This window comes from Garra rufa, chromosome 7 (assembly GCF_049309525.1).
Source record: "Garra rufa chromosome 7, GarRuf1.0, whole genome shotgun sequence".
NCBI classification, from domain to species: domain Eukaryota; kingdom Metazoa; phylum Chordata; class Actinopteri; order Cypriniformes; family Cyprinidae; genus Garra; species Garra rufa.
This window is the reverse complement of record NC_133367.1, coordinates 50,472,990-50,498,162: the sequence shown is the minus strand read 5'-3', so window position 1 is coordinate 50,498,162 and position 25,173 is coordinate 50,472,990. Positions and strand designations below refer to the sequence as shown.

At 39.0% G+C, this 25,173-nt stretch overlaps 2 protein-coding genes and 1 long non-coding RNA gene across 3 annotated transcripts in view; all 3 read left to right on the top strand.

The window, feature by feature from the left end:
• Nucleotides 1-536: 536 nt before the first annotated feature.
• On the top strand, nt 537-15,957 carry LOC141338228 (adhesion G protein-coupled receptor E3-like). Its single transcript, XM_073843773.1, has 13 exons — nt 537-927; nt 2,334-2,452; nt 3,556-3,633; nt 3,758-3,947; nt 12,830-12,946; nt 13,094-13,275; nt 13,397-13,558; nt 13,635-13,841; nt 13,919-14,151; nt 15,178-15,244; nt 15,330-15,421; nt 15,506-15,668; nt 15,901-15,957. Exons 1-13 carry the CDS (start codon nt 537-539, stop codon nt 15,955-15,957), a joined length of 2,058 nt encoding a protein of 685 aa, XP_073699874.1.
• On the top strand, nt 6,072-6,556 carry LOC141339232 (uncharacterized). The gene is made up of 2 exons (XR_012355909.1): nt 6,072-6,263; nt 6,366-6,556. It is a non-coding gene; the product is annotated as an uncharacterized lncRNA (long non-coding RNA).
• A 2,311-nt stretch (nt 15,958-18,268) lies between the features above and the next one.
• LOC141338227 (uncharacterized) overlaps nt 18,269-25,173 on the top strand; it is a 32,230-nt gene continuing 25,325 nt past the window's right edge. The window contains exons 1-4 of the mRNA XM_073843772.1: nt 18,269-18,436; nt 22,519-22,640; nt 22,758-22,953; nt 23,064-23,163. Coding sequence (XP_073699873.1) covers nt 18,269-18,436; nt 22,519-22,640; nt 22,758-22,953; nt 23,064-23,163 — 586 coding nt within the window. The remainder of the gene's footprint in view (nt 18,437-22,518; nt 22,641-22,757; nt 22,954-23,063; nt 23,164-25,173) is intronic.

Sequence of the window (25,173 nt, the reverse complement as noted above, 5' to 3'; positions counted from 1 at the left end):
TAGTTGTAATATGTATTGTCAGTTTAAAAAAAACAGTCTTTTTAGATTTTTTTAAATAAAACTTCTGGTTAACAGCATGCAACTGCTGTTTTTTTGTTTTTTGTTTTTTTTTCACTGCTGGTCAGTTGTCTGCTATTACACATGTGGCACCCTTTGCAATGCTCATTTGTATTCATTTTAACACATAATATTTTTTTTTTCCCAGATGTCTTGGCCTGTATAACTGTCAGCGAGTCAGTTGGTAATGTATTGCTGTGTTGCTCTTCTGTGCATTTGTACGGTGATGCATTGCTTGCACACACATATTTTTTTTTCCCATCAGCTATGTCGTAATAATGAGATGTTTTCTCGTTAAAACGTCATCTTTTCTCTGTAAAACAACATAATTATATGGGGGAATATGCAATGCGTCACTGTACATTTGGACCTGTATTAGAATTCATTTTCTGAATGATACTGTATGAGAACAGCTGCTAGTAATGTTCATTTGTAATGTATAACACAGTAAGTTTTTTGTCTAATGCTAAAAAATAAATATGTTAATTACAGCGTATACCTCTATTGACCCCTGCTACAACTACACTGTGCTGGACGATCCATGGAGAGCCACCAATAATACTTCAGTTGGAATGTGTGACACCTCAGTAACCTGGAGCGGCTGGTATCGTCTCTTCATTAACAATGTGAGCGCTCAGATTCCAGACACGTGTGTTGCATTCGAACACTGTGGCACTCGTTTCCCACTGTGGATTCGTGGTGGACACCCAACAGTACAGGATGGAGTCGTCACTCGAGATGTCTGTGGTAACGATGGCACTTACTGCTGCTATTACGGGTCCTACCCCATAAAGGTCAAAGCCTGTCCAGGCAATTTTTATGTCTATGAGCTAATTGTTCCAACTCTGTGCAATTCAGCATACTGTGCAGGTGATTGTATTTACATGAGCTCTTTCTACACATTAATTTGTGTTTCTTTTCATTAATCACTATTCATCCAAACTTTCAGTTGTTAGCAGCATTAACACCAGCTCTACAGCCGCCACGACAGCGACCATCTCAACTGGTAATGTAACACACTGTTTCTCTATTGGCTATTTTCTGGCCTGATTTATGTGCAGATCTGTACGGAATAGATATGAGAGGAAATGTGCTTGTCTAGTCAAGTCACATTTTATACAATAGAGATGCAGCTTAGACAATAGTGACATTAATTCAGCTCTGTTCAGATTCTATTTTTATATCCAGTGTTGGGGTAATCAGATTCAAGTAACTAACCTAACGCATTACTTTCTAATTTATAAGAAAATATTGGAGTTGCTTTTTCAAATAAAGCCTGGCTCACACTACAGGAGTAAATTTACTTTTCCTTCAGCCTGAGGATTTTGGTGTGAAAGGGCTTTTACATTTGCCAAAAATAGAAGAAAGCATGCCCTGCCCAGATTTAAAAAGTAACTGTAACAATGGGAGACAGCGGGGTGAGAATCCAAACGCAGCTTTATTAAGATCAATAATCAAAGTAGTACAGTCCAGGTCGATCAAAGGCATGCAGGGCAATATAGACAATCCAGAATCAGAAACAGAGTCCAGGCAGTGTGGTCGAGGCAGGCGGCGATCAAACAGAGTAAATCCAACAAACAAAACAAGAGTCGAAAGGCAGGCGGCAGACAATCAAATAACAGAAACAGACAGATCGGCAACAGGAAAAACAAACGAAAAAATTGTCAGCAATGGCAGAACAAGACTTTGCAAGGTGTGTGTGTGTCCAGGAAGTTTATATAATGTGTTGACAGGAAGTGATTGGCTGTGAACAGGAAGTGGTTGGTCGTGTGATCTGTGAGGGATTATGGGAAATCCATGATGTGAGAAACACAGTCCAAGCCGGAGTGCTCACTGAAGGAGTCCATAAGCACTCCAGTTGGCAATCGTGACAGTAACATAGCTCATTACTTTACATAAAAAGTAACTAAGTAACATAATAACATAATTAGTTACTTTTTTAGGGAGTAACACAATATTGTAATGCATTACTTTTAAAGTAACTATAATATATATATATATATATATATATATATATATATATATATATATATGTATTTATTTTGCAGTGTATCCTTCTGTTGACCCCTGCTACAACTACACTGTGCTGGACAATCCATGGAGAGCCACCACTAATACATATGCTTCAGTTAGAAATTGTGACAGAGATCTCACCGGGAGCGGCTGGTATCGTCTCTTCATTAACAATGTGAACGCTAAGATCCCAGACAAGTGTATTGCTCGGTATAGCTGTGGCACTGATACTGCACTGTGGATTCGTGGTGCTCACCCAACAGTACAGGATGGAATCGTCACTCGAGATGTCTGCGGTGACTATAGCAGTTACTGCTGCTATTACGGGTCTTACCCCATCAAAGTCAAAGCCTGTCCAGGCAATTATTATGTCTATGAGCTGGTCAGACCAACTTGGTGCAATTATGCATACTGTGCAGGTGATTATATCTTTATTCTCGTAGTATTTAAACTTTATTCTTGTAGTATTTCGACTTTATTCTCGTATTATATATATCGACTTTATTCTCGTAATACTTACACTTTATTCTCGTAATTTTTAGACTTTATTCTTGTAGTATTTAAACTTTATTCTAGTATTATTTCGACCTTATTCTCATAATATTTTGACTTTATTCTTGTAGTATTTCGACTTTATTCTCATAATATTTCGTGGAATGATGCCACTTGGGCAGACCGCTCCTGTTTGATCTGGGCCAAAAGCAGGCCATAGCAATGCCACATGTCAGCCAAGAGCAAAGAAATAAACCACAACTGGACCTTATCTGAGCCACAAAATCTGTGTATATTAAATATGGAGTCATCTCAGCCTTAATAAACACATTAACAAGCAGAATCACTGAAAGAAAGAAATAAGAGAACAGAAAACAAGAGATGAACAGAAACACAACCACTGACTGCAGCCACAGCCTTATGAGCCCAATTAATGCACTATAATAAATCCTAAATCATCCTCCTCTGAGATCTTCAGAGATTTAACGTCTTTCGTGTTCAGTTGATTTTTATCTAAGGCTTTGGCTGCAGTTAGTTCTTGTGTTTCTGTTTGTCTTTTTTTATCAGTTATCTTCTTTCCTTCAGTGGGAGAGAACAAAAATGGGATAAAAAAAGTACTTACAAATCAGAGAGATACAAAAAAATCATGTCACATTCATTATTTATTTTTGATCAACGCTTTTATGATATTGCACAAAATGACATCTATATCATTTGATGTTTTGTTTTAATGTCATCTTGGTGCTGTTTTCTGTCGTTGCAGTTATAAAGGAAGAATGCATTGTAAGTTGAGTTTCTGAAGTTGACTTTCTAAAATTGAAATTTTAGAGCTGGTCTCACTGAAAATTAAATTCCAAACAGAAATGCAATAAGATGACTGAATGAATATGCTTTTCTATTTATTGCTGATTTGTTTGCTATTAATATTGCAAAGCATGATTAAAATCAGAGAGTGTGTTTTATTTACCATATAAAGTTTGATTGTGATTTCAGAGTCAGACGTCTGGAGAATGTTTTCAAAATCTTCTTGAGCAGATCGAGAACATTACAGTTCAAGTGCTTCCTTTGAATGTAAGTGTCTGAATAAGAAAATCACGACATCATTAAATCTAATTTGGATAATAACTGACATAGCAGGCTTTCTTGACATTTACATGTACAGTAACTCTATTGAACTGCGTTTATCTTTAATTAGATTGTGACAAACATTTTGACTGTGGCCTTCAATGCTTCAGAGAAGATGTTAGAGTCATTATTATCAGCAAACCCAACTGAACTAGCCTCTTATGGAAACCGCATGTTAAAAACCAGTAAAAAACTCATCTCCACATTGGTGAAGCCGACAGACACAAGTGACAAAGTCAGTTTTACTCTTTCTACTGTTGGTAAGTGGAGACCATTATTACTGATGATTAAACTCAGATTACATTTGATGTCAGTGACTTTATCAAGAGAGCAGAAGTGAGTCAGATAGCAGCAAATGCAGCAGTAACTGTTTAATTTTGTAAGGTTATAAGCTTTTACAAGAAAACAGGACATGTAGAATCATTGAAGGAAAGAAAAACACATGCACTATTGCTCTGTCCACACAAACACTGGCTTTACACTTAGGGGTATATTGTCACCAGTTGGGTTGGCATGCTCTTGACAGTGCTTGTTTTTGCATTTTCATGTGGACATGATTTTATTTTTATTTTTTTAAACAAAGGGGGGGGGGGAGTTTATAAAAATACCAATGTACATGTGGACAAGGCCTTAGTTACACACAAAAGCCACATCCCCTCATAACTACAACCTCCAGCCCCACAGCCATAGATGAAATCAACTGAAATAAAAGACAGTAAATCTCTCAAGATATCAGCAGATGATTCTTTGCAAATTCATAAAAATAAAAAAATAGAATATTTACAGCCTTTGCTCAATACTTTATTGAAGCACGTTTGGCACCAATTACAACCACAAATCAATTTGAGTATGATGCTACAAGCTTGGCACACATATTTTTTTGGAGTTTCTACAGTTTCTCTTTGCATCTGGAATTCCTCACTCTCCAACAAGAAATGCTGGAGCTCTTTCAGAGTGACCATTGGCTTCTTGGTCACCTCCCTCCCTGAATGAGGCCCTTCCCCTCAGATTGTTCAGTTTGGTTGGACGGCTCACTCTAGAAAGAGTCCTGGTGGTTCCAAACTTCCTCCATTTATGGATGATGGAGGCCATTGTGTTCATTGGGACCTTAGATGCTGCTGCTACTGCTGCTGCTGCTGCAAAAAAAAAAAAAAAAAAAAAAAAGTCTGTACCCTTTCTCAGATCTTTGCCTCGATACAAAGCTGTCTTGCAGCTCTACAGAAAATTCCTTGGACTTAATGGCTTCATGGCTGCTTTCATGTTATCATTATGGGGTATTATTTGTAGAATTTTGAGGAAAATAATGGGCCTCATTCACCAACCGTTCTTAAGAACAGATTTTTTCTTAAGTCCTACTTACGAAGTTTTTACGAAGATTGTTGCATTCATGAATGTTTTCTTATCTTGCCTTTGTTCGTAGGTAAGAACAAATCCTACGAACACTAAGGAGTACTCTTACGCACATGTCAGTGCCGACATGTCGGCATGGCTGTGTTATCTTCTTTTGTGCAGTTCATTAAAATACGATACTACAGTGATATTTCTGTCATATTTATTTTATTAATTAATTCAGTAAATTGGAAACCACGCCATCAATTAGTAATCCCACCCTATTTATATGTGGCATTTCTCCATCCAAGGCCTGCAAATACAATGGCAGATATACTGTTATTGCAAGAGATAGCGGACCGTGCCCTACGGAGGGAACGAATGTTTCAGGACCATATTGACCTTTTCGCCGAGAGTGACGAGTTCCTATTCGGACGCTTTAGGCTCCAGAGAGCTGTACTAGTTGATCTCTGCAACGACTTGGAGCCAGCACTTCGGAGCCACACGCATCGGTCCAACCCTGTCCCCCCGCATGTTCAGGTACTATCGACCCTCGGCTTTTTAGCCACTGGATCGTTTCAACGGGAGCTGGGGGACAGGGTTGGCATATCACAGCCATCCATCAGCCGCACTCTCCCGCGAGTCGTGGATGCCATAATTCAACGGGCCACACACTACATCAGGTTCCCATATGCAGCAGAAGAGCAAGTCTCAGTCAAAACCGGATTCCATAACATCGCTGGCCTCCCCAACACCATTGGCGCAATAGACTGCACGCACGTGCGCATCAAGGCACCCTCTCCAGACCCCTTCCCATACCTCAACCACAAGCAATATCATTCCATAAATGTGCAACTGGTATGCGACTCCAAAAACCACCTGCTGAACGTGGTCTCCCGGTTCCCAGGAGGAGCACACGACTCCTATATTCTGCAGAACAGCTCCGTGGGTATGCGCCTCGAACAAGGCGCAGCTGGTGACGCATGGCTCATTGGTAGGCTACGCATCTTTTATATTTACCACAAACGTGTCTTTGATCTTGATTCTTTTTATTAGGGGATCGAGGGTATGCCCTAGCCCCATGGTTAATGACGCCACTGACCAACCCTCAGACACCTCAGGAGGTGTCTTACAATCGGATGCACGCATGCACTCGCTCCACCATCGAACGCACCATTGGCATTTTAAAGGGACGCTGGATGTGTTTGGACACAGCAGGTGGCAGATTGCTCTACAAACCGGAGAAGGTAAGAACCGATTTAATTTTATTCTTGTAGAAACTGCTTAGACTAAGAAAGTTTATTCAAACACCTTGCATCTTAATTTATGTTTCTCCCTCACCATTACAGGTCTGTAGGATAATCATGGCCTGCTGTGTCCTGCACAATATCGCCATGAAGCGGGGTGTGCCTCTCCCTCCTGAGCCATCACACCGTGAAGATGTGCGTCCTGACGCATTGATGGGACCAGACTGCAGGCGCGCCATTCTCGTTCGGGAGCTATTAATTGCCCGGCTATAAATAAAGTCCTGTTAATTACAGCTTGAATCCACCAGTCTGATTCACTTAAAAAATTAGGACGGACCAGTTTCTGTACACATCTTTATTTCTTAATATTTTCATTGATTTCTTTTAGTGTGTTGGATATTGCTGTTAGCGTTGAGGCAATTGTATCTAGAGTGTCCGCTAGCCTTTGTTGATTGTTCAACACCGCTTCTGTGATCAGGTGTGGCGAGGCACGGGACCGAGTACGGGTGAAGGTACTGCTGCAGGATGGTGCTGGTTCTGTCATATGTCTCTGCGGGACTTCATCTGTGAACAAATAATCTCAAGCCATTGTAGCAACACTCAGTCCAATACTAAAGACTTATTTTGAACTTACACACACACACACACAGACTCATGCCTTTAGGACACACGTTTAAAATAACTTTCATTCAGAAAATAAGAATAAATTACCTCCCGATTCCTCTGGAGTACTAGCAGCACAGAGAGGGGATGAAAGCGTTGGCTCGGGGCCAAGGTCTGTATCTAGACTCTCAGTCGATGGTACTCCTAAAAAGTGGGGGGAATTAAACAATTAAATTAATGTAAAAAGAAGTGATTTAGCGTTTCCCAATATAGTTTAGCTACCTGAGAGTGCAGTCTCCCCGATGATGGCCCCGATGTGCTGGTCCATCTCAGACAGGTTTTGGGTCTCTGATGTTCCTCCTCCAGTCTGTTGCATTTCCCGTCGACATTTTGCTATATTTTTCTTTGTTTCGAATTTTAGATCAAACCATTTTTTTTTAACTTCCTCTATTGTCCGTCCTTCTCCAGATACTGCGTCTACTGCGTGTGTGACTGCCTCCCATGCTTCCTTTTTGTGTGTGTTAGTGTAACCTGTACTGACACTACTGAATATAACTTTTTTCCTGCGGGTTATTTCCTGCAGCAGTACCTCCACCTCTGAATTACTAAAGTTTCTTTTTCGCTTTGCCTGCTGCGCTCCAATTGACTTACTTTTTGTTTTTGGCATTTTTCTTGTATTTTCCTCTGTTTGACATCTGTGTCAACTCACTGCACTGCAGTCCCTTTTATGGGCATTGATGGGCGGTTACATATGCTAATCCTATGTTAATGAGACTCACCTGGCACGCGCTCTCAACTTACGAGGAAATGGCATTCATCAATTTAAGAACACGGCTGCGAACAATTCTGCGGCTTACGAACACGTTGATGAATGCCACGTAGAGTTTTCTTAGGAATCTTCTTACGAACAGCTTAAGAGAGAATCTGAGAAGATTCTTAAGAAGATATTGGTGAATGAGGCCCAATGAATTTAATGCATTTTGAAATAAGGCTGTAACATAAAATGCAGAAAAATTGAAGTACTGTGAATACTTTTTAGAAGCACTGTAGAAGCAATACATGTATGATGTTCCAGGAAATTGCTTATAAATGACAAACACATGAAGTATTGCTACAGCAGATAGAGACACATTGATTAAAAAAAGAGAAAACAATCAACACACAAGCGACAATACTATAGAAATTAAACTTGGATATATTTTTGGTAGTCAATGTACAAATTAATCAACATATAGATTGTCTTCAGCAAACTGTTTGCTTCAGGTGAGGCTTCCTTCTGGGACAAAAAAAAAAAAAAAACTCAAGTTTGTATGGTCCTGTCAAGCAGACAATAACATAAACATGGATAGGACATGTGGCTTTGCATGGTTAAACAACATACTGCTGTTATCAATTAGTGTAAATTCAGGGGTTTTTTTCAGCTTTTTTGACAATAATGGTTATTTTCAGAGGACTGTAAATCTATACTGCCATACAAGCTGCACAATAAATACTCTAAAATATATTCAAGTTTCATTTCTATAGTATTGTCCCTTGTGAAGATATACTAAAATGGTTGCTGAAATGTGAGGGATGTAGCCTACTCACTTTTGTAAGATACTGTAGCTCACACATTTACTAAAATATTGAAATGCTAACGCCAATTATTGACAATCAAAGCAAAGCATGGTTCGAAACCTTGCCCTAGCTAAACTGGAAGTTTTGATTGGTTTTGCAGCAGATTCAGACCTGTCTGTTATTGCGTGAACTGCAGGGCTCCACCCCAGTAGTTTAAAAAGTGCCCATCAAATGCCAGCTTGCAGGCACCTTTGTCTTTTTTTGTGCTTTGTTCTTTCAGGTCTTTCAATGTTGTCTTCCAGGTGACAGGCCTAGAATCCTCAGTCTGTGTCAAAGTGGCGTTTTGCGCCACACATCTTCCCTTTTTAGTCATAGCCATCTTGATGACCTGCTCTGCAGCCTCCATGCCATTGTTAATAGCTCTTCTCTGACTTGCCCCCATAATTTCCATCATCCTATAAGATTTGCTGAGGTAATAACCTGCAAACCCTCAGCAAACCACCTCCACTGGCATGCACCTAGCTTTCCACCCATTCCCATGGTCAGCTTCCATCAGTTCCTTATAGTTCCCTCACTTTTTTTTTCTGTGCCTCTTCCACTCTCTCATGCCAAGGTACAGCTAACTCTAGTAAAACTAGCTGTTCTGTGGACAATGAGACCAGGGTGATGTCCAAAGCATGGTCTGGGTGGTGTGTCCTGGAAGTTTTAGCTACCTGACCAGGTCAACTGGTTTTGATCAGTCTCGTGCTGTGAAGAGCAAGCCAACATAGTTGTTTTCCTTAAGGACTGCTCAACCTCCTTGACAAATGCGATTAACCTGGCTGGAAGGTTGGCCTTTGTGCTTTTGCCGATCCCTTTGCTGATTGCCTCAGCTATGGTATTCAGCAGGCTTGTGCACAATTCAGAATTTAAGAATTGGCCCCCATTCAATTCATGAGTTGGAATTTGAATTGAATTGACTCTGCCCCACAGGAAGTTGAATTTGAATTGGAGTTGGAATGACAGGAAGTAGAATTAAATTCATGGCAATTCAAAGACATTCCACACAGTCATACAACAGAAAGAATGTGTTGAATCTCACATACAATCACATTACTTTTATAATTTAATAGCATAATTTCATTACACATTACTACACTCTTAAAACAGAAGAGTTAAAAACAACACTAGGGTAGTTTAATTCAGAAATATGATATGACATGAATTACCACCTTTATGCTGATGATATACAACTATATATTTCAGTTGAACCCAGAGACAATGTTGTAATAGAAAGACTGTCAAACTGTCTGTCTAGTATTGTAAAGTGGATGAATGTAAACTTTTTAAAATTGAACAAAGATAAAACTGAAGTTCTTATTGCGGGTAAAAAATCTGAGCGGGAGAGGATTGAAGCTGAATTGGGTTCCTTAGCCCCACAATCTAAGAAAGAGGTAAAGAACCTGGGAGTCATTTTGGATTGTGATCTAAGTTTTAAGTCACATATTAATCATGTTACAAAAACATGCTTCTATCACTTAAGAAATATTGCCAAGATTCACCCTTTCCTATCTCTTAATGATGCTAAAAAACTAATTCATGCGTTTATCTTCTCTCGACTCGATTACTGTAATGCTGTGTACACTGGCTTGCCTAAGGGTTCTATAGTTAAGCTGCAGTCAGAGGTGGACAATCCAGGTGCCATGTGTAAAAGTCCTCCCCAGTATTTTGTTACAATCACCTGGATTTGCTAATTAGCACAGTTTTTCAACCAGGAGGTCAGAGATTGGACCAAGTCATTCCTTTTGAGTCTCAAGCAAGTCTCAAGTAAAATCCCAAGCCCCTAAAGAGTTAAAGTTAATGAGATAACTGAATGATGATTGTGCATTAGTCAGTCCCTCCAGTTTTTCGCGATTCTGCGATCGCTGAATTTAATGCAAAATCAACAAAATGTCGCATTTTTTTGCGATCCTGCATAATTTGTCATTTAACCACAAAATAATCGCAAAAAATAGTTATTCAAATATTTCAATAATAAAACGATTTTAAAATGTATATATAAAGATGCTGCTCACATGATGTCTGTGAGCTGTCTGTCTGCAGGGCCCGCAAGATCGACCTCCCGGGGGCTTGTGTTTTTCAGTCGAGCAACCAAAATGTTTCACTGGCCTGCCGACCCGCTATCGTAAAGTAGAGGGCTTCTGTCGTTGCAAATGGAACGCCATAAAAGTTTTAAATTTGTTAAATAGTATAAGAAAAGTCTAAATTATAATTTTAAAAGTCAGTTAGGGACGGAAAGACGATATGGATATTGAATCACGATAGGGCTGGATAAAACTTCTAAAGGCAATGATGTCATTGAATAAATATGAGCCCTGCACATTTTAAAGTCAAAACGCAGCACTGATGTCTTTAAATGAATGTATCTGAGTAGAACCGACTGTCCTCAGAAACGTGTCGTTGGCATTTTCATTTCATGCCTGATAAAACAGCGTTAATGCTGATTTGTATACAGCCGTTACTAGGGAAACGATAATATTTCAGCGCTCCTAAAGCGCCCCCTTGTGACAGAATTTTTATTTCCAATACATTTTTCAGCTGTTTATGTTTTTATGCAGCAAACACATAGGATTTTAAATGTGAAAAGTTAATGTGCCTTCTAAAAAATCTAAACAATTAAGACAGTACAGTAATATTTATGTTTTAAATAAATATGATAAATTATTTACTTGATTTATCCCTTTTAATGGAATAAAGGCTGAAATGCCATTGTATAAGATATTGTTTTTGTGTGAATCTGTATCTGAATTATAAATCATGTCATTTTATGACTTAAAATTCTACCTTACATTGTCCAACCCCACTCATTCTGTTCATTTTACTTGTGCAGCTCTTAAAAAGGATCACAAATTACTTTAAATTGATGTTTAAAAATTCTGCAGATACACTAAAGAGTGAAATAAAATTCCTTCCTTGTTAAGGATTAATTAAGGAATAATTAAAAAGCTTTTTTATTTGGGCTAGTTCAATTAATTTTTGGGCTACCAAAATCCTTGAGTACCTGAGACGTGACTGAAATGAAGTAGGCTATGTACAGTATACATTTCTACACCTGCTGTTAATGTTTACAAAGGTCACATAAGAATATTGCCAATAGGTTATTTTAAAAGTTCAAATGTATCAGAATAAACAAATTTTATGTTTGATTTGTGTTATGTATGATAATTGAGCCTCTAACATAATACCTAATATGGTAAATGTGATATTCTAATTATTAATAAATAAATTAAATAATAAAATAAATCGCAAAATTTTTCACAAATTTCTAGGACTTGACACCACAAAATTAATAATTTTAATCGCAAAAATCACAAAAAAAAATCGTGAAATCCTGGAGGGACTGATTAGTGATGAACACCTGCTGTTAACAAGCAGCATCATTGAAGAAAATAGAAACACAAGAACTACAACTGACTTGAATCAACTGAACAAAACATTTCATCTCTCAAAATCTGATTAAACATCTCCACAAACAGCAGCACCAGCTTCACTCATTACTAAACCAGTTTGTCTAAAAAGTTATTTAGAACAGAGGTTTAGATGTTAATTTTTCTTTTGAACTTGCCGTTAATGTGATCAGTGTTTGCTTTAATTGTGCTATTGATCTTTTACTTCATAACTTTAGTTTTCTCTCTGATTGCTTTAATCTGTTTTTGCAAACTAAAAAGTCCAGAAGAACACATGACCAGCTGGTTTTGACTGGTCGTTCATGAGAGTGTATCTGAGATTGTTTTATGTTAACATGAACAATGTTACTGGTGCAGTTGAAAGTTACATATTAACTAAACAATTTGACTGATATGAAAAACACTTTACACTCTAAAAACACTGAGCACTAGAATGACCAGGAACAGTTTCTTTCCTCAGGCAATTCATAACACACAACACTATTATACATTTATTTATTTAGTTGTTTATTTAACACACATACTTATTTACATTCAAATTTGCATCTAACATACTTGTACATAGTAGACTGCTTATTTTGTATATTGTGTCTTTGCTATTTTGCACATTGTCTGTCTTGTATACTTGTATATTTTTCTTTTTATAATCTGTCTTGTCTTGTCACCGTCATTCTGTTGCACTGTGGAGCTTCTGTCACTACAACAAATTTCCTAGTGTGTGTAAACATACATAGCAATAAAGCTCATTCTGCTTCTGATGAAGCATAATGTATTTGTAATGGAAATGAAAGCCTAGAGGAAACAAGATCAGATGTTGCTCTATATGTATTGATGGAGACATAATCATCAGCTTTACTGATCTTTTCCAGCACACTGTTAACTAATAGGTTATCTGTCTCTTTATATACACCAATTAAATAGCCTAAATAGCACATAACTTCTGTATATGTGTTTAATCAGAGGGTCAAATCTTCATGGTTGGACCAAATGTCGCAGTAAAGAAAATCCCACAACTTGACACAACATATTCTTCTGTGGACATCGATCTCATTGGGATCGCCAAGAACAACAATGAAAGTATGTCAAATGTTTAGTTTGATTTTAAAAATGGGGGGAAATACATCATACCATTACCACTAAACCACCTTTGCTTACTTTTTTGGTGGTGTTGGTATTGTAATATATAGTATAATGTAAGTTTCTTTGTTTATTTCTGTCTCACAGGATCTGCTGCTGTGGCTTTTATGAGCTTCAACAAGATGGAGAATCTACTGAAGCCAGACTTCTTCAACACATCAAATGACACGGTTAAAACCATGATGTCCACTGTGATCTCAGTTACTCTTCCCAAAACCACCAACACTAAACTCACCAAACCAGTCAACTTCACCTTCAGACACATCCGAGTGAGAGACTGAAATGTGCTTCCAAACTGAGAGCTGGCAAAAATCTGAAAACATCTAATATTCATTGTTCTGATGTGTTATGACTGTTCATCCTTTTTTTTTTTTTTTTTTTTTTTTGCAGGAGTTTGATCCCAATGGTTCTCTGTCCTGTGTGTACTGGAACATCAGCGAATGGATTGTAGATGGTTGTTCTGTTTTAAAGACCAACAGTAGCTACACTGTGTGTTCCTGTGTACATCTGTCCACATTCGCTCTCATCATGCAAACCAGCCGTCCACGAGAGGTACGAGAATATTTCTAGTGAACGCTGAAGAACAGCACAGATTGGGCACTCATGTACTCTTTGACATTTTTCTCAGATCGATTCACTGCTGGATCTGTTGAATTTGGTGTGTGTGAGCGTGGGGCTGGTGTTCTTCAGTTTGGCCCTGTTGACCTTTGCCTTTTGTCAGTGGAGTCCTAAAGTGAATAATGTGGCTCGAATCAACATCTGCATCAGTCTTCTGCTGGCTCACCTTCTGTTCCTGCTCACGCAGCAGTTCCTGAGCATCATACGGCCTCATCAGGTGAGAATAATGAAGGAGCCCTACAGCTAAGCACAGCCTCACTGAGAATCATCATAACCGTCTCTCATGGTCTCTAGGTGTTGTGTGCAGCGATCTCAGGCATTCTGCACTTCTTCTTTCTCTCCGGCTTTGTGTGGATGTTCATTGAAGCTGTGATGCTCTACATCTGTGTGAGGAACCTATCACAGATCAGCTCCAAAAGGTGGAAGGTGCTTCGCAGTGGATACCTGTGTGTGATTGGATATATGATTGCTTTGGTTGTGGTGTGTGTCTCTGTCGGTCTGGTTCCTGAAGGCTACGGCAGCGAACAGTGAGTTGGTTAGGATAATTTTAAATTAATTTGGATAGAAGAGTCGCTCCGAACTGTGACATTTCCACTATCTGATAAAATACTCTCTCTCTCTCTCTCTCTCTCTCTCTCTCTCTCTCTCTCTCTCTCTCTCTCTCTCTCTCTCTCTCTCTCTCTCTCTCTCTCTCTCTCTCTCTCTATATATATATATATAGTATACTTGTCTTTAATCTTTAAACTCCTTTAATCTTGTGCATGGTGTTGAGATATATATATATATATATATATATATATATATATATATATATATATATAGAGAGAGAGAGAGAGAGAGAGAGAGAGAGAGAGAGAGAGAGAGAGAGAGAGATATTATTGGAGTTTAAAGATTAAAGACCAGTTCACTTGCAAAAAATAATAATAATGATAAAAATAATTTACTCACCCCCTTGTCATCCAAGATGCTCATGTCTTTCTTTCTTCAGTTGTAAAGAAATTATGTTTTTTTTGAGGAAAACATTTCAGGATTTCTTTACATATAGAATCTAAATGATCCCAGCCGAGGAAGAGGAGTCTTATCTGCTGAAATGAATGGTTATTTTCTAAAAGAACTTGACAATTGATATACTTTTAAACCTGAAATGCTTGTCTTGTCGAGCTCTGTGTTAATCTTTGTTTTACCCGGTTCAATACAGTTAGGGTACAATGTTGAAATCTCATTTTCTCCCTCAATTTTCTACCTCAAATTCACCCAACATCACTGCAGAAGAAATGAAGACGTGAACATGCAAAGATGATCAAACTCCCTTTATAAAAAGTGTAATACGTGTAGTGCATGTAGGGCAATTTTGAAGTTGGAGTAGAAAAGGAGATGGGAGATGAGAGTTCACACAGAGCTAGATAAGCCAAGCATTTAAGGTTAAAAGGAATATAAATAACTGGACGTTTTGCTAGATAAGACCCTTCTTTCATGGCTGGGATAATTTTGAGCTCTTTGAGGTCAGAAATCTCACCAGTCATTAATTGTTTTATTGATATTTCTCTAAACAGCTGCTGGATTAAAACCGATAAAGGCTTCGTCTGGAGTTTTCTGGGTCCTGTTTGCATCATACTAGCAGTAAAGACATTTCTCATAACTTTTTTTTTTTATATTAAAAAGAAAAATGAAAAGAAAAATGTTTAATTCATCTTCTACTTTCCAGGCAAACACGTTCCTCTTCATCAAGATCTTCATCAGTCTGAACTCGGCTCTCAAAAGTCTCAATGCTGAAGTTTCACAAATGAAACAAACCAAGTAACATTATTATTTAATCACTCTTTAGAAAACCACATATAGTCAATAAAGACACATTAACTCTTTCTTTCTGTTTCTCTTCAGGATTATGGTATTTAAAACACTGGCTCAGTGTGTGGTTCTTGGTTGCCCCTGGATTCTGGGTTTCTTCACTGAAGACAGTAAGGGACTGGAGATCCTCTTCCTGATCGTGAACTCTCAGCAGGGGACCTTCATCTTCCTGATCTATTGTGTCCTCAATAATGAGGTCAGACATCACTCAGTTTACATTTGTAATCTATATTTTTCCGCTGAGGTCTGTGTTTGGTGACCTGTGACTTTTAGAGCGGAATGTCATTTCCCATTTAAACTGACAGAAAATGCTCTTGATCTTTTTCTTACCTGTTTATCCTAAACAAACTCTATTCAGGTTCATGAGTTTCAGAGGTAAAATTGATCCCTTTAAGTCACTCAGCTCCTTTCGTCTCTTTCTTGTCCAGGTCAGGCAGCAGTACATGAAGTTCTTCAGATGTCTTTGCTGCCTCAAAAAAGAATGATGACAGCAACTTCACAATCAGAAAATAATCAACACTTCTCAAGTGCCATTCATATAAAGTTTTTTTTAAGCAGAATCTATGTGTTTAGATGTTAAATGTTGCTCCTCTCTAAAAATTATAGACAAACATTCAAGTGTCCTACTTTTTCACTGTTAGTGCTACTGAAGTAAAGCCGTTTCACCTCTGAGCTGTTTTATTTAGTCTTCATAAAGGGGTGATCAGATGCAAAATTCACTTTTACATGTTGTTTGAACATAAATGTGTGTTGGCAATGTGTAAACACAACCACTCTACAATAATAAAAATCCACCGAGTGCTTTTTTTAATCCCAAATAATAATATATATTAATTACTTCTGAGTTCTGAGATTCCTGGCAAAATGATGTAGTTCTGGACAGGCCCCTCCCACGACTACTGATTGACATGACCGTCTTAGACCTACCCTAAGTGAGCTGTGAACAGTCCACAATTGTTTTGACGCTGAAGCAGTAGAAAAGAATGTCTTCTAATGTGAACATGAACATTGCAGTCAACATTTACAGCCATTTACATCTGAGCCGCTGAAGATCCAGAGGATTACGTTTGTATACATAGATGTGTCTATGTTTACGCAAATCATTCATGATACAGCTTCACCTATATACTTGCCAAAAAGCATTTCTTAATAATGTGCTAGTTAGCGAGTTTCATGGCTAAATTTTATAGCCAGAGAGCGGCTTGTCACTCCACGGAAGACAGGGACGGGGCGAGCAGAGCTTATTAGCATTTAAAAGGACATGCAATGAAACAGCTCGCTGTGGACAGAGCTGGTATTGACAATGGGAAAAAAGGGTGTTGCTTTACACTACCATTCAGAATTTTTAATGAAAGTATGCTATAAACTTTTCATTAAGACCCTAAAGAATCATATCTGCTTGTGGAAACTGGGCATCTGATGACCCCTTTAAATTGTTTAATTGGTGGAGGGTGTAGAGCATGTTTTATACTTTTCTCAAAATACCCACACTTTAACATTTTTTTTTTTCAAGTAAATGATGGCAAATAAAATAAAAAAAAAGCAGGAAACTCCTGCAAACTATTTCATGTGTTCATGGTTAAGGGAAATAAATGTCTTCTGTGGTGTCCTATAGTTGTGTGAGATTAACAAATGTATAACTTTACAATTGTCTTTGATTGTTGAGTTCAGAAAGCTACATTAAAAAGATTTAATGTAATTATTTCTCTATAGAACTATTTACTATTTAGAAGATTACTTTAAATATTGTACAGAACTTTAAATATCCATTTGCCTCATACTAAATATATAAACAGGAAAATATATTTGCATGAATAAAGGACACAGGTTTGATTGTTAAAGTAAATTTACTTATACAATAAACTTGAAAAGTAAATAAATAAACAGCTAATGTCTTAAATAAATCTGTATGGTTTAAATGCATATTGCTTTTGTTCAGATAACACTATTATGTTATTATGATATTATCTTAATGCTTTTCAATTACAAAATATGCAAATAAACAGATGTAATAGACTAAAATGAATTATTCAGTCACTGCCATGTTACAGCAACCATCACAGTCCACTTCATTGGGTTAAACTGACAAAATCCTAAAGAGTCAAATCCTGTCTAAATTGAAATTAAATGCTCACCTGGCTGCAGGATGAAGGTAAAGTAACGATTTTAACATTCTTACACCTACATGCCAACTTACACTCACACTTTTACTCATGGCACTTGGATTACCCACCTCTGCTGACAAACAGCATGAACAGCTCAAATGTGGCACAGCAAGGCGCTTGCTTTTCCCAGACTGTAGTTCCCTACTCTCGGGCCTTTACGGTAATTAGATTATAGGGATTCGGATTTGGCAGTCTAGGTTCTGGAGTTACCCAAGCAAGGACAGGAGTGGGAGCAGAAGCAGCAGACCAAAGGCTGTCCTGGTCCTGCATCAGCTCCCTGACTTGATTAGTCAGTTCAGTAATTTGAGAGGACATGACCTCTATCTTTCTGGTTGTTTTCATGGTGTGGCATGTTTACTCCCGGCTGGACCACAGCTGCCCGAATATGGTAAGACTCCACTGATTCACTGTAAAAAAAAAACCATTGCTCTCAGATTTTTATGTTTTCCCAACGGTTAGCAATGTAATTATCCCAATTACAATAAGGTTGTTGTCTTTACTAATATTATTTAGTTCTGATAAGGGACAGCGCTTTAGCCATGTGATTACCCCAACTACAATAATGTTGTTGTCGTTGCTAAAATTATTTAGTTCTGTTGATGAACAGCACTTTAAACTCCTTGTTCTACCAATGAATATATGTTTGATCTGTGGGATCGGAAGCCCGCTCTGCGGTTACTTCCCCCCTTGTGGATCGGGCTCGGTGCTCAGATTTTCTTCCCTTGGGGAGGTTGATGTCAAGAGCGTCAATGAGGAACCACTCTCTCAATCACAACAGTACGAGGAGCTGTTGGACGTGGTAACTTGTTGGACGTGATAAACACCTGCTTATTCCTGCCTCTTATTATTCCAAGTGCACCTGTCTGCAGCCTGCAGATCGAGGCGGGGCTGAATCTGGGGTGGGGCTGCACATGTCGCCCCGCCCACATGCCTTCTCATTGGTAGTAGGTAAATTAATGACGTTGACGCAACATCCCTCCCACAACTCATCTCATTGGTTAGTGAAATGGATTGACGCCAAATGCAGTTGGAAACTATACTTATGAATTATACGTTTTATATAAACGCTGAATCCTTTGCTTATTTATTCAGCTTTCAGATGTGTACAAATCTCAATTCAAACGTACGCTTATGACTGGTTTGTGGTCCAAGGTTACATACATTTACAAGCATGTTATGCAATGTTAACCAGTGGTGTTTATTTACAGCTTTTTTTAAATTATTGTCTTAATTGTTAATAAGATAGATAAATGTGGAAAATTATCAGCAAGAGTGTCCACTATCCTTATGTTATTAAATTAATAAATAGAAAAGTGTTGTTAAACATCAGAGTTGTTTATAAATACAAACATTTATGACACATGAATGAATTATGTCGACACATTAATGAATTTCACTGTTATTTATTTAAGATAATAATGTTCACAGTTATTTCTGATTCTCATTCCCGATCTTGACACGCGAAACAGCAGTCTGGGTCCTCTGTGCTCAAATACATTAATTTCTGTAAGAAATTGAAATAACACCCTATAACCATCTGTTGACCCTTCCCGAAGTATATCTACTAAATTGAAACATATTTTAATTTCTTCTAATTTCGCTATTAATTTACCATATGCACGGTTTACTTCCTTGTTTAGTCAAGCCAGCTAAGTCATTTCTGGTCAACTAAACTGTGCCATAATATGAGCGTCCTTTGTTCGTTTTCTCTACATAATCCATTCACAATCGAAGAAAAGTGTTGTTTGTCTAAGAGGACCAAACGTCCATGTATACCGTTTCAAGAATGACAGATGCCAGTTTAAAAAAATAGAGTAATTCGGCTAAATATGAGCGATTCATTGCTTTGATTGACAGTAATAACTGGACCAAACATCTGACAAGCTGATGGCAAAAAAGAGCTTAAATGATTCAGACTAAATTTAGAGTAACAAAACTACAGAAGGAACAAGTATGGTTAATATATAGATCAATAGATTTTAGAGTTCAAGATAAAACTGTCATGACTCTGGGCTGTGTGTTTTCCATTCCCCACCAGAGGTCACTGTCTCCCTTTCTCCCGCACCCCACTCCACCAATTGTGCACACCTGTCTCATCACACACACCTGTCATTCTCTGATCACACAGCTGTCTCCAATCACCTAGCACTATATTAAGGTGCGTTCCGATCGACAGGGCCCCTACGCAGTGTTCACTGCTCCCTACTCCCTTAGCACGGTATATCCGTTGAAGTGGACTTCGCTGACAATAATCGCTCATTTGGAATGCCCTGGAACGTCATCAAAGCAAATCGACGGCAGGGTCACGCAGATTATGATTTAACATACATAAATATTGTAATTTATTTTACTTTCAAATTTAAATACATATAAAATACATATAAACGTATGTATCTAAAAAATATAGTCCAAATGTATATGTTTAGACCGTTAACAGATTAACAGATTTTTGTGGTCTTATCTCACGCACTTTTTTCCCCCCCACACACACAGCCTATATTTAACTATCCTGTGGTAACATTAAATGAAACAAAATAAAACATGACAGAGCCTCACCTTGCCGGTTTTACTTTTATTCATACAATACAGTATGCAAATGTAACATGAATCGCCATAACCATTCATAAACATTCAAATTTGTATAATAACAACAACATTTATTGCAACCGCTCCATTTCAGAGCCTTTTAAAAAACTTCAACGGCTCTGCTCCATCATTACTTCTAACTGGTGACGCGGTGCGCAATGACAGTTGGGTAGTTTTCCCCGTCCACTTCCTGTGAAGTGAAGTACCGATGTTCCCTTATTCCCTATGCCGTTCGCAGTGCCCTTCGAACTGAACATGTTCGCTCCCTTCGGTTTGGAATCTCACTTAAGATGGCGGAATACCCTGTGAAGTCCACTTCGCAGTCCACTTACGGTCGAATGGAACGCACCTTTAGTCTCCCCTTTCCCACCACTCGTCCTGGTTGCATTGTTTCCTGTATGCTGTCTTCTGTGTGGTTTGTTATCCTGGCTCCTAGACCGTGTTTCCTGTTTTGTTTATCTTTGGTTTTGTATTCTAGTCGTGTTGTGCCGTGTTGGCCTTTTGTTTTATTTCTTGGTTTTGTGTGTTTTGTTTATTGTTTAACTAATAAATTCACCTTCCCTGCATTTTGGACCCTGACCTCATCTCTGTCCGTGACAAAAACTTAAAAGATGTAATTAAATTTTATAAAATATTTAATATTCCTATCGATTCACATTGAGTGCATTATTTAATTATTATACCATAATTATTTAATGTATTTGTAGTGAACTATATATTAGTATTTAAATAATTTACCCTTATAGGCTGTTTGTGTGTGAGCTTAATGATTTTCTGCACTTCCTATAATATATACTTAAGGACGGTAAAAGTTACAGTGGCCGAGAGAGGCCAACGCGCTGCAAACAAGAAAACACATGCAAACAGAAAAAACGACAACAAATTAAGAAAACATCTTCATCAGTTTGACAACACAGGCACTGCAAATCCTCGCAACGCAAACACAAATACAGAAACGCGCTGCAAATTCTCACAACACAACCAAACTGCGAACACACGAAGGCGCTGCGAACACACGAACGCGCTGCATATAGCACGGTCCACAACGGAAATGTTTCAGGGGGACCTCAAAAAGTGACGAACCCATCTGGGACCTGATTATTTTTTCAGTGGCTGTTGGTCAGAGCAGAGATGTTATCGGTGAACTATCACCTTTTAGTGATAGTATAGTATCACTTAAAGGTGATAGTGATATAAATAATCAGGTAATATAGTGATATAAATAATCAGGTCCCAGATGAGTTCGTCACTTTTTGAGGTCCCCCTGAAACATTTCCGTTGTGGACTGTGCTATATGCAGCGCGTTTGTTAGTTTGCAGCGCCCTCGTGTGTTCGCAGCGCGTTTCTGAGTTTGGTTGTGTTGTGAGAATTTGCAGCGCGTTTCCGTATTTGTGTTTGCGTTGCGAGGATTTGCAGCGCCTGTGTTGTCAAACTGATGAAGATGTTTTCTTTATTTGTTGTCGTTTTTTTCTGTTTGCATGTGTTTTCTTGTTTGCAGCGCGTTGGCCTCTCTCGGCCACCGTAAAAAGTACTACAATTTATTATATTAGTAATTTTATAATAAATCGAAAAGCAAGACGTCTTGAAAAATTTAGGGAGTTTAAAAGGCAGCTGCATAATAAATAATCCTGTGCTGCCATCTTTTGGTTATATGGGTAATTCCATATTACGCTCGAAAGTCAATTGTCTTCTTTCAGTTTCATATTTCCTGCACTCTAATATGAGGTGTTCCACTCTTTCTTCATGCCGGCAATATTCACATTTCCCTGTGCTATGTTCACCTATTTTCAGTAATGTTCCATTTAATCCCGTGTGTCCAAGCCGAAGCCTTGATATTATTGTCTCTTCTCGCCTATTCCTCTCTGTACACCTTATTTCTCCCACTCTCCTTTGAATCTTATGAAACCATCGTCCTTTCCTATTTTCTTCCCATTGTTGTTGCCATTGTTTCTTTAATTTATTTTTAATAATAATTTTTGTTCCTCTAATAATAACTGTAAAATCAATTTGATTATTTTTAGTAACTTCCTTTGCTATTTTATCTGCTATTTCATTTCCCTTAACTTCATAATGTATTCAACGTCATTACTTTGCCACCAATGAGATGAGTTGTGGGAGTTACGTTATCTCGACATTATTCATTTACCCACAACCAATGAGAAGGCATGTGGGCTGGGCGACACGTGCAGCCCCGCCCCAGATTCAGCCCCGCCTCGATCTGCAGGCTGCAGATAGGGGCTTCTCTATTATTATGGTAATGTGATGGGTTTAAATAAGTGCCGCTTTAAGATGTAGTCCCGGTTGGAGCAGACGCTCTCAAGCTATCTGACCCCCATCGTCTTTGAAGGCTCCATTCTTGCCCTCCAAGCCGATGTGCACCACCTCAGCACTTGTGGGCAAGGGTTATATGGCAGCAGGTAAGGCTGGAGCATGATTGCATACAATGTCTCTGTTGCAAGCATACATGGCTGACCTGCTTAAGGAGCTAGACGAGGGTGAGGAAGTTGACATCAACAAGCTTTGTCGTACCACAGATTTAGCTCTCCGCCCCACCAAGGAGACCACCCGTGCTATCAGGCTGTCTATGGCAGCATGATGGCTGCGGAGAGACATCTCTGGTTGACCCTGTCCGTCTTCCTCCTGGACGCCTCGCTTACGTCTTCTGGTCTTTTTTGCAATGCAGTAGACACTGTCATCAACAGGTCTCGGAGTCAGGATCAGTGGCACTCTGTATCTGGGGCTCCCAAGGCTAGGCCCGACCTGAGGGTCGTGTTTCAGTCTCGGCGGCCCCCGACGAAGGGGTCCTGTCAGACACCTCCGTCTCTTCTCTGTGCCCACAGGAGATCAGTCTGCCAGCCCTGCCAGTGATAAAGGGCACAGCGGTCTCCATTGAGTACATCTCTCGGGCCTTTCCACCCGGAAACATAGCAGAGCCGAGAAGTTAGTTCGGCTGTTTCCTGCTGGTACGCAGTTACAGGACACCGAACTGGCAGTTCAATCATCAAAAGAGGCCAGTCTCCAAAGGCTGGTTTCCTTAGTAGTCTTTTTGGCAGCATGGAATCTACTGCCAAACATGTCTACGTGGGTACTGTAGAAAAGGGTTATTACATCCAGTTTGGCGTTTAATTGCGTCTGTCAGCCGGCAGGTTGTGTCACAGATCAGGTTCTAGGACTGGTTTGTCACGATAGATCTAAAGGTCGCTTACTTCCATGTCTCCATCCATCCATTTTACAGGAAGTTCTTGAGGTTTGCTTTCAGGGTCGAAGCGTACCAATATCGGGTTTTTCCATTCGGCTTGGGGCTCTCACCCTGTACATTCACGAAGTGTGTGAATGCAGCTCTGGCTCCTCTGAGACTCCAGGGCATTTGCATACTCATGTAGTGATAATGTACATTTAATTGAGCTCTAATGGAATCGAATATGATTCAATGGGGAATTTGAACAGAGTCGCTGTTTTACGGCTGTTCAGAATCAACTCACGATTCATGGAACCAGCCGTGTAACATGACTCTGCAATGGATATTAGTATCCAGAATATAGTGAAAACACTATATATTAGCACAGTAGCAAAATTGACAGTTTAAGACATTAACTTGTAAGCACGAAACACAAGATACTTATCTTTTCTAATAAAAATATGTCTTGACCAATTAGGTTGCAGAAAGAGAAAGTGAGGAAAGAATGAGTTGCATAGAAATGATGAGTTGCTCATGAGTCCTTTTTATCATCATTTTAGGTGTATATGTGAAAAGGCAGTTTCCTGTGCTATACTGCAGTGGCGGCTACTGGTCTGGCAAATAGGGGAAGCTCATTTTCGATCTAAAAAAAACATTAAACTCTGTAAAAGTGAAACAAGGAATGTGGTGTATAATTGTGTGAAATGTATGATGAAAATCAAGCAATTTCGCCAAGCAAATATAAAGAAATAGGTTGCAACAGTTTTTATTTCGACTGAATTTGAGAAATCCGCGATGGGACTGAGCGCGAATAGCTTCAGCGATTCCTTACAGTACAAAATCGCTGTCAGTCAAAAGGAGATGCAATCTTTCGACAGACCCTCCAATCATCACGAAGAAGCTCGGAGTCCAGGTCAGCCCACTCCTCATTCACCCCCAGAGATGCTGAGCGTCCGTGGGCGGGACATAATCGCAGCGTTTATCCAATGACCGTCTAGTTTCAAAGCACTGAAAAAAAACGTTCAAAGCGGCCGCATTGAAGTCAATGGACGCTGGGCTTCAACGGGGAAATGCACTGTGACGTTACGGGAAAGTACGAGAAGAAAATCAAGTCACCCGACCTGCTATATCTAACTGATTCTGAACGAACTCTAATGAGAGATGAACGTTTTCTAATGCATTTTTAGTCAATAAAATGTTAATACAATAGTACATAATTTGACCATTAATTTTGTGACATTATAGGGGAAGCTGAGCTTCCCTTGCAGTCTTAAAGAAATCGCCACTGCTATACTGTGAATGTAAGGATGTGTTATGTGAGGGAGGAAAAGGTCAAAAGGGTGTGGAAGGAATTTCAGGCTGTGTCGCCTGTGTGGGGAGCCCACCAACCGAAATCTCTAATGATTCTCATGTGATGTTCAAGATGTGCATCTCTTTGACCATTAATCTTGGTTACTTGCCCCAAATCTGACAATCTCCTTCCTTGGGATGTCAACAAGTGTCCTTTTGTGTTAATGTTGCAAGTTGGTTAGGTTTGCTTCAAGCTGGCTGGTGCCAGGATGTCAAAATGACAAATTTTACGACAGGAGTCTTGTCATGCTGGGTCTCTTGTGGACTTTGGGTCTGTATAAGTGTTTCAAAACTTCCAATCACATCGCCTAAATGGTCTGATTCGCGCTGAGATCCTACACTCAACTGCATCAACGATTGGTTGATTTTGGCTAAGAGAGGTTTTTCTGCTCTAAGCTTACACTTAGCAGGTGGATTGTGGA